Source organism: Ambystoma mexicanum, chromosome 3q, assembly GCF_040938575.1.
Source record: "Ambystoma mexicanum isolate Mex_15411 chromosome 3q, UKY_AmexF1_1, whole genome shotgun sequence".
In the NCBI taxonomy this organism is placed as follows: Eukaryota; Metazoa; Chordata; class Amphibia; order Caudata; family Ambystomatidae; genus Ambystoma; species Ambystoma mexicanum.
Genome location: NC_090926.1, coordinates 206345421 through 206357553, shown reverse-complemented (window position 1 = coordinate 206357553; position 12133 = coordinate 206345421). Strand labels below are relative to the sequence as shown.

Here is a 12133-nt window from a genome sequence, read left to right as displayed (position 1 = left end):
AGCATGGTCTAATGTGTGCATACATTTTACGTGCATTGTTTTTCAATTACATGTTATAACCAGATTTGTTTGCAACTAAAAAGCAGAGTTACTTATATGCAGTGTGCATGTTTATAACAGAATTCCATGGCATGGTTTACCAAGGAGCTAAAATAATTACATTAAAATCAACTTTCTTTCAGGGATTGTCTCGGGAGGATAGCTCAGGGATCTGAAGAGACAGAGGGAAAAGTGCCCACGTGTTACAAACGTCTCAAAAAATGTCTCCACACTACCAGCATCAGGCCAAACCATGCACTCTGGTCCTGATCTCGCGCCTCAACACAACGGATCGCGTGAGCTGAAAAGTCCTCCCAAATGCAACTAGTGATTGCTTGGTGGTGTTGCACTTACTGGGTTGGGTCTGAACCCCACATGTATAAAGTACTGTGATGGGATTCCTCCATCTAAAACGCAGATTAGGGGGTTCTCAAATCAGCATTGGGCCATTTGTCATTCTCCTTAAACAGTTTCCCTTTTCCCCCCCCCCAAGAAAGCGGATGGAGTTCATTTTTTTTAATGTTGTTTAAAACAGTTATGTTCTAGTATGTTTAACTTGGGGAATTGTTTGCATCTCACCCTGGAGCAAGGCTACATGTGAGCTACAGAGCAATAAGAACGGTTGCCGAATTAAGTGTACCTAAGAGTGCCAGGACCATAGAGCTCCTTTGCAACGCTTTCAGACCAGAACAAAAGATGTTATAAAACTCCCTATGAACCGATAACCAATTATCTGTCCTGAATGGTGTCCACTCCAGGGATCAACAGCAGCCATTGAGGACACGTGATTTCAATGCATCAACTTCCCCAAGCAGCTCATTTGGGCAACTTTTGTCAGATGCAAATAACTCAATGTGGCAGTTCAAGATGATGAACTCCATCTAGTCCAATGGGAATTGCGGCAGAACAGATAGGAAGACGGGTCATCTATGACCTTTCGAGCGTGGTATCCAAAGCGTCCAGTTTCTTTTATGGTCAGCAGTTCCAAAGTGCTTGTGGGTTTGGCACATGAATGAGTCCAGCATAGGAAGATCAAAGCTTTTACCCATTATCACAGAACTTGGTTGCATGAGTAAGCTGAAGACTGTTGGTGCAAAGCCAACACAAACTGCCTAAATGCCCCTCTGCAAGTGATTCCAAAAAGCGTGCTTACCACGGCAATGGGGTCCCTCGTCTGAGCCATCAGGGCAGTCGCGAACCCCGTTGCACAGCTTGCTCATGTACAAGCAAGTCTCTGTACCCAGGCAACTCTGCTCGTTCGGCTGGCACTTCGACACCTTGCTCTGGGGGCCTGAAATTAAAAGCAAAGAAAACAATTACTATGCATAGCATTGGCTTTGAGAAGCAAGTGTGCACATACAAAATAAAGACGGTGTACATACAATGAGTGCACAGTCATGGCAACATAGCAGCTTAAACACATACTACTTTCCCATACCTCCACCGTAGCCATCTAGACTCCCCCCTCACCACCAAAGCATATCAGGGAACCATATTGAACAGTTTATCCATCTCTAACACTCTTCTCTTGGAGAAATGGTCCTTGATTTGTCATCACTATTCCATGACCAGCATGAAGCCAGACAACCTGCTTGACATGTAAAGCGCCCCCCCCCCCCTTCATAACGCAAGACTCAACTCTGAGGGGCTTGCAGACATTAGTGGATCGATTACATGACTACGCCGTTCTTAACTCACTAAGAATTAACATCAATAAAAATTATTTTCTCCCCGAATTATCATGCTCAGTCAGGAATAAATCATCATGATTACTTTAAAATTGAGGTTGTTCACACCTATAAGTACTTGGGTGTTCTAGTTGATAACAGATTAAATGGGAAAATTCACCTACAGAATATTCAGCTCAGAATTGCCGAGGTCACACGCGCTATCATAGCCTTGTCTTTTTAAAGCAGGAGGGTGTTCGGTCGGCATTATTATAAAGTTGTATCAAAGTAAAATGTTGCCCCTATTTTATGGAATTGCATTTTGGGGATTAAGCTGACCGCACAATTAGCCTTTGACTGAGAGATGTACACTGCGTAGGCTATTGCGATTAAGAAAACAAACCCTGGCAGAATACATCTATTTGGAATATGATTTCATGAGCATCATGACGAAAATGGATCAACACAGCTTACATATGTATTGGAAGATTATGAATGTGGCTCCTGGCACTTTGTTATGGTGCTAAAAAAAAGAAAATGCATACATGCCATCCTGTAATATCGCTAAACTTGTGTCCTGTGCCCTGGGGTGCCTGAATAGGTCTACTGACGATGCTTTAATCCTCTCATATTTAGGGTTTAAGAATAAGATGTGCCGTCTCCTTGAGGTCTATTCCAGAGAACTGCGTGGAAATCTACCTCGAGGGAGTAGGAACATGTCTTGGGATAGTCAGGAGTACAATAATGTGGGAGATGTCTGGGATATATCTAGGTATGGTAACATTGATGCGTGTATATATAATGAGAGGAACATATGGATTCATATGGAAAGTAATTTTTAGAATATTCAATTTCTGGTGAAACTGAGAATTTTGTTTTTTTAAGTTTTGGACGATGACATTGTAATGAGTATTTAAAGTTGGCTATTGTCATACTGTGTAATACTCATATATATCGCAAGCACCGGTTTACTAAGGCGGAGCAACTTCATTTAGGTTCACATGGCACGTGGTGATGCGTGGGACCAGCCCTACAGATAAGGGGTGCATCAGTCACTTTTACACACTAAAAATAGGCAAATACTCCCCAAAAGAAATCGGAAGTAAAAATACTCCCAACAGAAAAAAATAGGACAGACATGTAAAGCCTTGTGCCCCTGCTTTCACCCACACAGCCCACTGCTTGGATCAGTAGTGCACATGGTACCATGGGGAAATGAATTACTGGCTGATCGGAAGAAATACACATGTACCTTTCAAAGTGCATGAACAACTAGGTGAATAGAAATAATTATTGCAAACACATTTCAGATTTCCAGTGACAGCATTTTACTTGCTTCTAAAATACTCCCATTGGGAATTGGACTTCCATTATGCTCCCTAAAAAATCATTTTACCCCCCAACTTTAAAGAATATGGAGACAAATACTCTCACTTCCAGAATGTATCTTGGGAAAACACTCAACATGCAGACACTGGCATTTACAAAAGCATGTATTCGGTAAGTGTTAAACAAAACAGCAATACCACCTGCTCAAACTGCAAACCCTTATTAAATCAGATACCCAGCAAATCGAAGCATGGATTAACACATCTTGCAGCAAGAAAGGGGGAATATTGTGATACAAATATGTACATTTTGCACGATGTATGCCTAGTTAAAATATTCGCAAGGATTTACTAAATGTATAGCTTTCCTTTTCTTATGCCCTTATTTTACTTCTGGGTGAGGGTCTTCCAAGAAGAGTCCCATACGCGGGCTCTGTGGGGCTTGCGGCCGTTGCAAACGGGGGCACTCGATATCTGAAAGTAACCTGATTTATCCTTCACAATAACTAAGCACAGTAGTACAAATGTATAATTCGTGCCTTTTTGAGAAGCATTTCAAAAAGGTTGTGGTACATTTGAAAGTGAGAAATGTTGCGAAATGGCAATCTTGTATCTGCTGGATGGTCTGTTGCATGAAGCCAAATACAGTTCCACTTTGCGTTTCAGGGAAGTTCCCACAAAGTTGAGTTGAGGGAATATTCGACGCTCCAATGGACGTCCACCGCGCATGATCAGCCAGGGAGCCACTTTCTCAAAGATCAATTATATTTCCAAATTTGTAGAATTGCTACTTTAAATTCAGACCGGGTATTTCTAACAGCGGGGAGGATCGCCTGATTACACGTGCATATCCTCTGCTACACAAGGCTTGCACAGCACGATTGGCCATTGGCCATGTCTGGAGCAGACCTATTTCAGTGTTGGGCTGGACCATTTCAAGACGCTGAGGGATAGTTTATGGAGGTAGAATCTGATTTGGCATGCTTCCATTATAACTTTTCTGGAGTATGCCAATTTGGTCTAGCAATAGGAGGAGAGGGATGAGGGGAGGATAAGGGAAAAACTGCAAGGGCAGTTCGATGAGTAGGTCCTCAACCACTAAAGCCAAAAAAGCTGCGCTGGCAGGAGTCTGAATTTTATCTGCACCTGGTAGTAACTCGGTGAATGTTTACCCCTCAATGAGTAGCATCATTGTATAGATTCCTGGTGGTAGCTTCACGGCTGAGCCTTGGAGAAAGGATAATAGTGGTTTGTGAGGCCTAAAAAAATGTGATTGAGTTTCCATAAGTATACAGGTGTACATAGTGGATCCCTCCACACGAATGCAAGAACTTCTTTTTCTATTTGGGAACATTCTTGTTCTGTTGGAGTTCGGGTTCTGATAGGGTTGCTGCCGTCTGGTGGCAGTACGCCTAGACAACATGTGTAGGAATGTACCATCTGTTTTGTTGATTGGCTCATGTTTACTTACACAATGGTCATATCACAGAGAAGGATATCGTTGGTGTCTTGAAATGCCATTTGGTGGAGCTGAGATGATTGCCACTTGATGTTGGCATTTGACGGGTCGCTGAGGCTCAGTAGTAGTGGCGTGCCAGTTGATAAATGTCTGCAGTGATTTACCATGACAAGAAAGCGTTTGGATGGTGTGGTCTTGCTGTCTCACTTGTATTAGTCATAACTTGGCAGTCAAAGACATGCACAAAACATTTTGCAGTAGATTTGAAAAACTGCACTTTTCAGTGGATGGCCACCTTTCAGATGCATTGGAAGTCTGCTCTCGCCCGTGGAGGCGTTCATCTTCTGTTGTGGAACAGACCGAGTTATGTGAGGGGTCAGAAATGCGAGACAGACAAAGGTAAGGTTTTCTCAAGGTTTGCCATTCATTAAATGAATACAGGTGAGATAAATCCCTGTCTTTCCCCATCCTAACGAGGCTGTCTCTACCCAGCAAACTAAACTAAAGAAAGATGACCTAGTGTCCAAAGGTTTCTGCCCCTCACACTAATACATAGACAAATATCCCTTGTGTTGTTTGTGTTCTGTCTTCAAATCAGAACAATAGAATACAAGTTCAAACTCATAGTTCTTGAAAGTACTCCTTGTGATCAGGGTTGGATTACCTTCCCCAGGATCAAAGCAGGAATACCTTTGGATAAGTTCTGATTCACCAAAGTTCTGTTCAGTGCAAAAACAACATATCTTTTCCCCTAAGACTTTCCACTTATTGAAGTAAATGTCTCTTCCATAAACACATGTTCCACAAATCAAAGCAATTCATGTCTTTTTTTTTCTTTGTAAAGCAAAAATGCCTATATCAAAACAAGTTCATAAATCAAGGCAATTGGTTTTCACAGGATGTAAAGCAACTATAAGCATATCTTATTTCTTCTTCAAATGAAATACTTTGTATTACTTCTGGTTATGCCAGCCACATTCTTCAAAATGACAGTGTTAAAAAGTTAATTTTAATACACCTCTTTGCCACAATTATACATCTTATGAACAACATCTTCAGTATCCTAGATGAGGAGAGTTGAACAATGGCTCCCTCCGTTTATGGTCTCTTGGCAATGTTGGTTACTGGTCTCCCCCAGTTGGCGTCCCATATAAGGGGAGTTGCATCCTTGTCACCTTAATATTACTCATTTGCAGCCTCTTGTCGCATTTGCACTGCTTTATTTGTTCGGTATCCAATAATCTAGGTTTCTGTAAAATGGTCTTCTCAGAGCACCCCGGGGTCACCTTTAACATTAGGCAAACTCACCAGTCCTCTGATGTTGTGGTTGGTCTCCTGTCTCCCTCCAGCACTCGGAACTCTTCAGCAGTCTGTGCGGTTGCTTCCCGCTCCATTGACCCTGGGCTGCCTCCTGCACCCCAAAGCGCTGCACATCGGGTTGTGAGCAAGCATCTCTCGGCTGGGCTTTTCTTCCCAACACCGCTTCCCACTGTGCTTACTCTGCAATGTGGCAGGCCTTCATATCCAACATCGGCATCAGCTGGAGTCCTCCATTTAACTTCTGTAGCAGACTGAGCACACTGGTTTGCCTCTGCCTCAGCTACTCCAGAATCTCCCTTTCGGCTGGCATCTCTTTACCTGCAACTCATTCCAGAGTTTAAATATCCTGCTCGTGTTTTGGTCTACAACAACTAGGCCTCACATCCTGGTTAATGGCATTGTTGATCCTTACTAACTCTGGGCCCCACCTACTCGTCCCAGTACCAAGGGCATTATGGTTGCGGTTTAGTTTGGATTGCTGTGTGAAATGCAGTTGTTAGAGTTAGGGAATGTTGTGAAAAAAGGTTTGCGTTTTAACCTTGGGGTTAGGACCTCTATGTAAGACACGATCATAACAATTAAGGGGGCATATAATTACTGAACCCCCTTGGTACACATCTTGTTCTGGTTAGATCACTTGTGCCATTCAAACACAAATTGCATCTTTTAGATTGAGGTGCATGCTGGGAATACACAACCTCTTCTGTTTATATACTTTACAAAATATTTACACCAGTCGGTTACTGTTTTTGGAGTTGGAACTTTCCAAAAGTCCTGGCCTGTACCCTGTGCCAACAGCCGAGTAATCGAGTGAGCTGGCAATGGACCTCCATCCCGGCATGCTGCATCAGTGCACCTCCAGCCAGACGTACATACTTTACTGGTATGCCCACACTGATCCAGAAAGCTGTTTCATGCAGCTCCTGCAATGCACCTCTTTTCTGACATGCATATGCACTTGTATCCCTGAGCAGGGCATCCAGAGAGCTCGCAAAATGCTCCTGCAGCTAGGTTTCACCATCACAGGTGGTCTGCAAAGGCCTCCAGAACCCCCACCTTGTATCACACAGCAGGAGACGTCCAAACAATCACCAAAGCCCAATCTCGGTTTCCTGGCTTCTCTGTACTGAGATTTCCACATAGGACGGTTTCAGTGCACCCTAGCATTACCCTGTAACACTCAATGCACCGCTTGCCTCGTTCACAGATCAGAAATCGGAAATCGGAAATCATCAATGAGAGCTTTCAAAATGCACATCTGTTCTATCCTAAACCACCCCCAGTCATGTCAATACTGAAACTGTTGCAGGGCTCGATCAATGCACCGCTTCCATGAAAAGGGAGAGGTCCATGGAGCTCACAGAAAGCACCTCTTTCGAGATCTTCAGTGTGCATGGCGTACTAGAGGCGAGACACCCAGAGAGGTCTGGCGATGCACCCACAACTTGAAGTGAACCATGCAGAGTTACCACAGCACGCGGGCATGCACAGAACCCTTGCAATGCTCCTCTGGCCCGACTTAACTTGTGCACTACTATCTAAATACTAAAATATTCCCAGCCCTCCTAAAATACATTTCGCTAAAAGATTTCAGGCGACAGTTGAAGAGCAACCCTCTTAGCGGTAAAATAGTTCAAGAGGTGCATGCACCTGCTGACCAGATCGACGCCACTCAAGGGTTCACAGGTCTGTATCCTGAAGGGCCAACTTGACCTTTCATCTTTTTTGGCTTTTGCTCCATTAAGCTGTGAAATAATCGCATATTTCAATGACGTGATGTAACGGTTTGATTTGGTCCATTTCTTCAGTGTATGGTCGAGTGCAGGTCACAGGATCCAATTCCAGGCAGGTGGACAACCCGTGGGGTTAGTGTGCCTGCTACGGACCTTCTAAAACCTTAGAAATTATCCGTGCCCGGGCTTCTGGATCTTCCAGATCCAAGGTGTGATGTTGCACCCTCCTGGCATCACGTGAGGGATGGGGAGCCCGCCCCACGTGATGAGTAAGGGGAGGCAAGTGGAACAATAAAGAAGGCGCGCACGTGAAACGGGTACAGTGCCAGTGATACACCCAACGCCAGTGGTCGTGTCTCCATTCTGCCCAGTGTGAGCATTTGGCAAGGCCTAGAACATCCTCCCCCCGCCCCCAACCCTACAGCGAGCGGAAGGTTTGGCGGTATCACACAAGGTTACAATCCACGCCGGGCCAATTCAACCCTCTCTCCCATCCATAAAAGGAGCACCTTTGAATGGGGCAATAGCAACACCTGTTAGTACAAGGTTTGGGAACGCCAGGGTTGGAGCAGCTTGAAAACATGCACCAGCAAACCTCACCGTGTTGGATTCTGTTCCGAATCATTTCTCGCGTTGCTGCCATCATATACCAGGCACAGCCTCAAATGGAGTTATTCCATCCAAAACCACATGCATGGTATAGTCGCCATAAGGGTAGGGGGTCAGCTAAATTGCTGCCGGAGAAGCAAAATTGGTGAAGTTCACCAAATATTCAACCTCGCCGGTAAAGCAGGTCTCCTTGATGATTTTGTTGCTTTTGGGGGCACGAGAAACTTTTTGCGTTGGGTGCACAAATATTTAGTCAATTTAGGAGGCCAAAACGCTTTGGAGGACCTTATTGTCAAAGGGGCTGTTGCCGTTAGCCCACGGCCGGGTTCTCTTGCATTGCCGCACGGCACCAGTTACTCAACTGGGACGCGGACACCAGGAGAAACAGGTAAAACGTGCCTTCCGACGCCCTCCCACATGAGATCACACACACGTGATCATAAGAATATTACACTTATTTACACAAAATATTCACACGCTTGAAGCGAATACTAGAAAATGCACAATTTGACACTCAAGACAGCCGAAAATGGCAATTTTTCTCTGCTGAACCAGTGTGAAGTGGGAGGACTTATCGCAAATTACCAGCATCCCTGGAGTGAACTTTAGTTATTTTACCTGCCCCTACTAAGGGGTAGCCGCATAACCACTTGTAATCAGAAAGTAGTCATAGGCGCCCCTCTACGAGAACGAACACTGCTAAGTGACGTTCTTTGGGAAGGTACCCACACTATAGCTCACGGTACCTTTTACAGAAGGGAAATAACCATTTGCATATCACATGGGCAGTCGAGCACCGAAATGCTATGGCAGGTCTCTTCAGCAACCCAAGACACGTGCCTTACAGAGGCTCAGCTTCAACTCACTGATGAGGCCCGAGTAGGTTGAAACATGTGTCTGGGATTGTTGATGGTACTCTTATGGAGAATTGCCTAGCATTTCGGTGCTGGACTGCCCTTGTGGGTGGGACAAAGACTGATCTGCAAATGGATATTTCTCCTCTGTGAAGGATGCAGTGAGCTAAAATGTGGTTGTTGACTTTCCTAAGTGGAAGATATTCCATAGAACAGGGTATTTGAGGGTCTCCACGCGCCTTTAAAATCATGTCCACTTACTGCCATCATATGCATTTTTTGAGGCAGGGTGGTCATAGCTAACCTTTTCATGAAACGCATCAGATTAGGCTTGGCAGGCGCTCCCTAAATGGGTGCGGTGAACTCTGCTTGAATCGGTGTATGCCGCTTCCATGCAGTCCTTCTCACACCTGGCTTTTCTTCCCACTTCTTGGCCACGCGTGGGCTCTACTTGAAGCAGAAACCAGGAGCGTTCCCATGGACTCCAGCTATGTGGTGGCAAGAGGTGTAGTCCTGGGCAACCCCTTCAAATTTGACTAAGAGGCATACCGCTCAGTCTTTTGAGATGCCAGTGCGGCCAAAAACAGATTTTGTTTTTGGCGAATCAGAGCACCTTGAAGAGTGGTTTGGCAGGAGGAAGTGCACTGACTCCACCACGGGAGACACCAACCTAATGCGGCTAAATTGAGTTGAATGCTCAGAGGAGCACCCAGAGTAATGGATTCTGTGTTGGGGCAAGTGTGGCAAGAGAATGGCCCGCAGCGATTAGGAAGCTACTGACGCTAGGGAAGGTACAAGGTGTGAGAACTGTAAAACTATTAAATTACTCCGCCTGCATACCGAGGGAAAGCAAATCGCATGTGCAGTGACACATGAACTTCAACAAATGAAGAAAAAAAAGCAAGGAATTTGCAAGGGTTCATTCATTGCGCTGAGGTCAGGCATGGTCGTATTGGATACAGTTTGATGCTTCCAATCTAGGAGAGCAGACGATGGAAGCAACATTTAAAAGTTAAAATATTTCATTCAACTTTGCACTATTTATCCTCATCAAATTGGGTGTCAGGAGTGCAAGTGTTTCACCTTCAAGCTTTACCTCCTCCAGCCACCCTTCTCCAAAAGCAGAAAAATATGCCATCCAACATTGAAGTAAGCAACATTGACATTTTGGGATGCTGGAGCCCCCTTACCTTGCACCAAGTGAAGAAATTGGACCAGGGGAAGAAGATGCTGCTTTACCTGATTGTATTCTCCCACCTACTCAAGTTGTCCCACTAACAGAGTCAGGCAGGGTCAAACATTTGATGATGACCACTCACACCAGACTCCACTTGACTGTTCAACTATAAAAGGTGTGGTTTTTCAGAGGAAAGATCGAGCTGGGGAGGTACTCTGGTCCAGAGAGGCCAAGGAGCAGAGCAGAGCAAGACCTGAAGCCTGGAGAATGGTATGCAGTGACGCTGGCCCGGTGTTTGGGAGGGGCTGCATCATGGCTAGGGCACCGTGGCTCCAAGGACCCGGAGCGAAGCAACCTGCACGCTGCTATTGGCGTTCGGCGAAGTGCTCGTTTCCTTGGGACTGGTGCCTGTCCCAAGGGTGTGAGGGCCAGGTGGTGACACCTTGACCTCAACCCTGTGTATCCAGAGAGACCACTCATCAACCAGACGGTGAGTTTCATGTCCGTGAGAGAAACTCTGGAGCGTGCGGTTGATTGGAGAGAGGGGCAGAAAGACAGTTTATAAAGCAGCATGAAGAAGAAAGCGAAAGGAAGCATAAGAAAGCTGTTCAAAGAAAGCAAAAAGAAGGAAAAGGCGCTAGCGGTTCAGAAGAAAAGCAAGGACATTTAAATTGTGCAGAGGCACGAGAAGAAAATGAACAGGTGCAAGTGTGCAAAGTGTGCAGAGGCACAATACAGATAGAACAAAGCAGAGGAAGGTGCATAAAGGACCTGACGGTGAAAGGTTAAAAAGAAAGAGCAAGGAATAAAGAGGGGATACAGATCACAGTGGTCATCCTTAAGTGAAGCAAAGAACCTGGCCGTATCTAAAGTCTATGATTGTACCCCACACGTGAAATGTGCATGAAAGAAATGTATATAAAAAGGAAAGGTACATCTTGACAAGCTGAACTTGTGTTTGAATCCAAGAGGGGCCTAAGCTTTGGGAAGGGGAAATATTACGCATAATACGTATTGGTTTTGATGATAAAGATTTCAAGCTTGGGGAAGGGAACCCCAAGAAGCTTGAAGGGAACTGTATACATTTCTTTTGATTGTGTTTTGGAACTCGAAAGAGCTAAAGCTTGGGGAAGGGAATGCCAAGGAACCCCATTCATTTGAAAGTGTAAGGCCGCGACAAGAACTGTGGAGGTGGTCTGATGAACAGCCTTTGTTTTGATTGAACTCTTTTTTGTGAATCTGACCGACCCACACCTGGTGAGAAAGTCACTTAAAACCAATGTTACTTTCCCATTTTCTGTTGAACCACTATATTTTTCTTTTAAGAGACTTCCCAACACATTTTTGTCAAAGAGTGATAGCAAGCTTAGGTTTAGATACAGACTGATTTTTATTTTGGACATCCAGACTTTGACATCCTATAGAAACATCAATTAAGGGAACTATCCCTTTAGTGTTAGGGCCAGTTAGGCATTACAGCAGCCCAGGAACCTTAGTAAATAAGGTTTTTGTCTGTCTCTCTTGATACCATGCCTGTCTAACACACTGCAAAGTGCTATATCCAGCAGTACTTGAGCATCATTAGGATGCTAGCCATGCATCTACTCACTGTGAGCCAATGGCAAACCACGCTGGACGCTTGCCCGGAACCACAGCAGAGGTCAAAAGTTGAGGATGGAGGAGAACCAAGCGGAAAGAATGCATGAATAAAGGAGGATTAAATGAAAGATAGGTAGCCAAAGACCATCAAACAAAGCCAAAGACCGACCAAAGGGAAGGAAGGCAATGGAAAGATGGAATAAGAAGGAAGTGTGCAGGCAAAATATAAAAAGGGACAGATCGATGGAAAGGAAGTATGGAAAGAAAAGAAAATTACAACAAAAAAAAGAACAAAATCGTGGAAACCATAGGAAAGACAGGTGGAAATATTATGGACTAGCACTCTAC

At 44.7% G+C, this 12133-nt stretch overlaps 1 protein-coding gene across 2 annotated transcripts in view; it reads right to left on the bottom strand.

Moving 5' to 3' along the window:
- The window catches only part of LRP1 (LDL receptor related protein 1), a 1300039-nt gene that overhangs the window by 988199 nt on the left and 299707 nt on the right, over positions 1–12133 (bottom strand). For both annotated transcript variants that reach the window (XM_069653565.1, XM_069653566.1), the window contains exon 3: positions 1193–1330. In XM_069653565.1, the coding sequence (XP_069509666.1) occupies positions 1193–1330 (138 nt within the window). The remainder of the gene's footprint in view (positions 1–1192; positions 1331–12133) is intronic.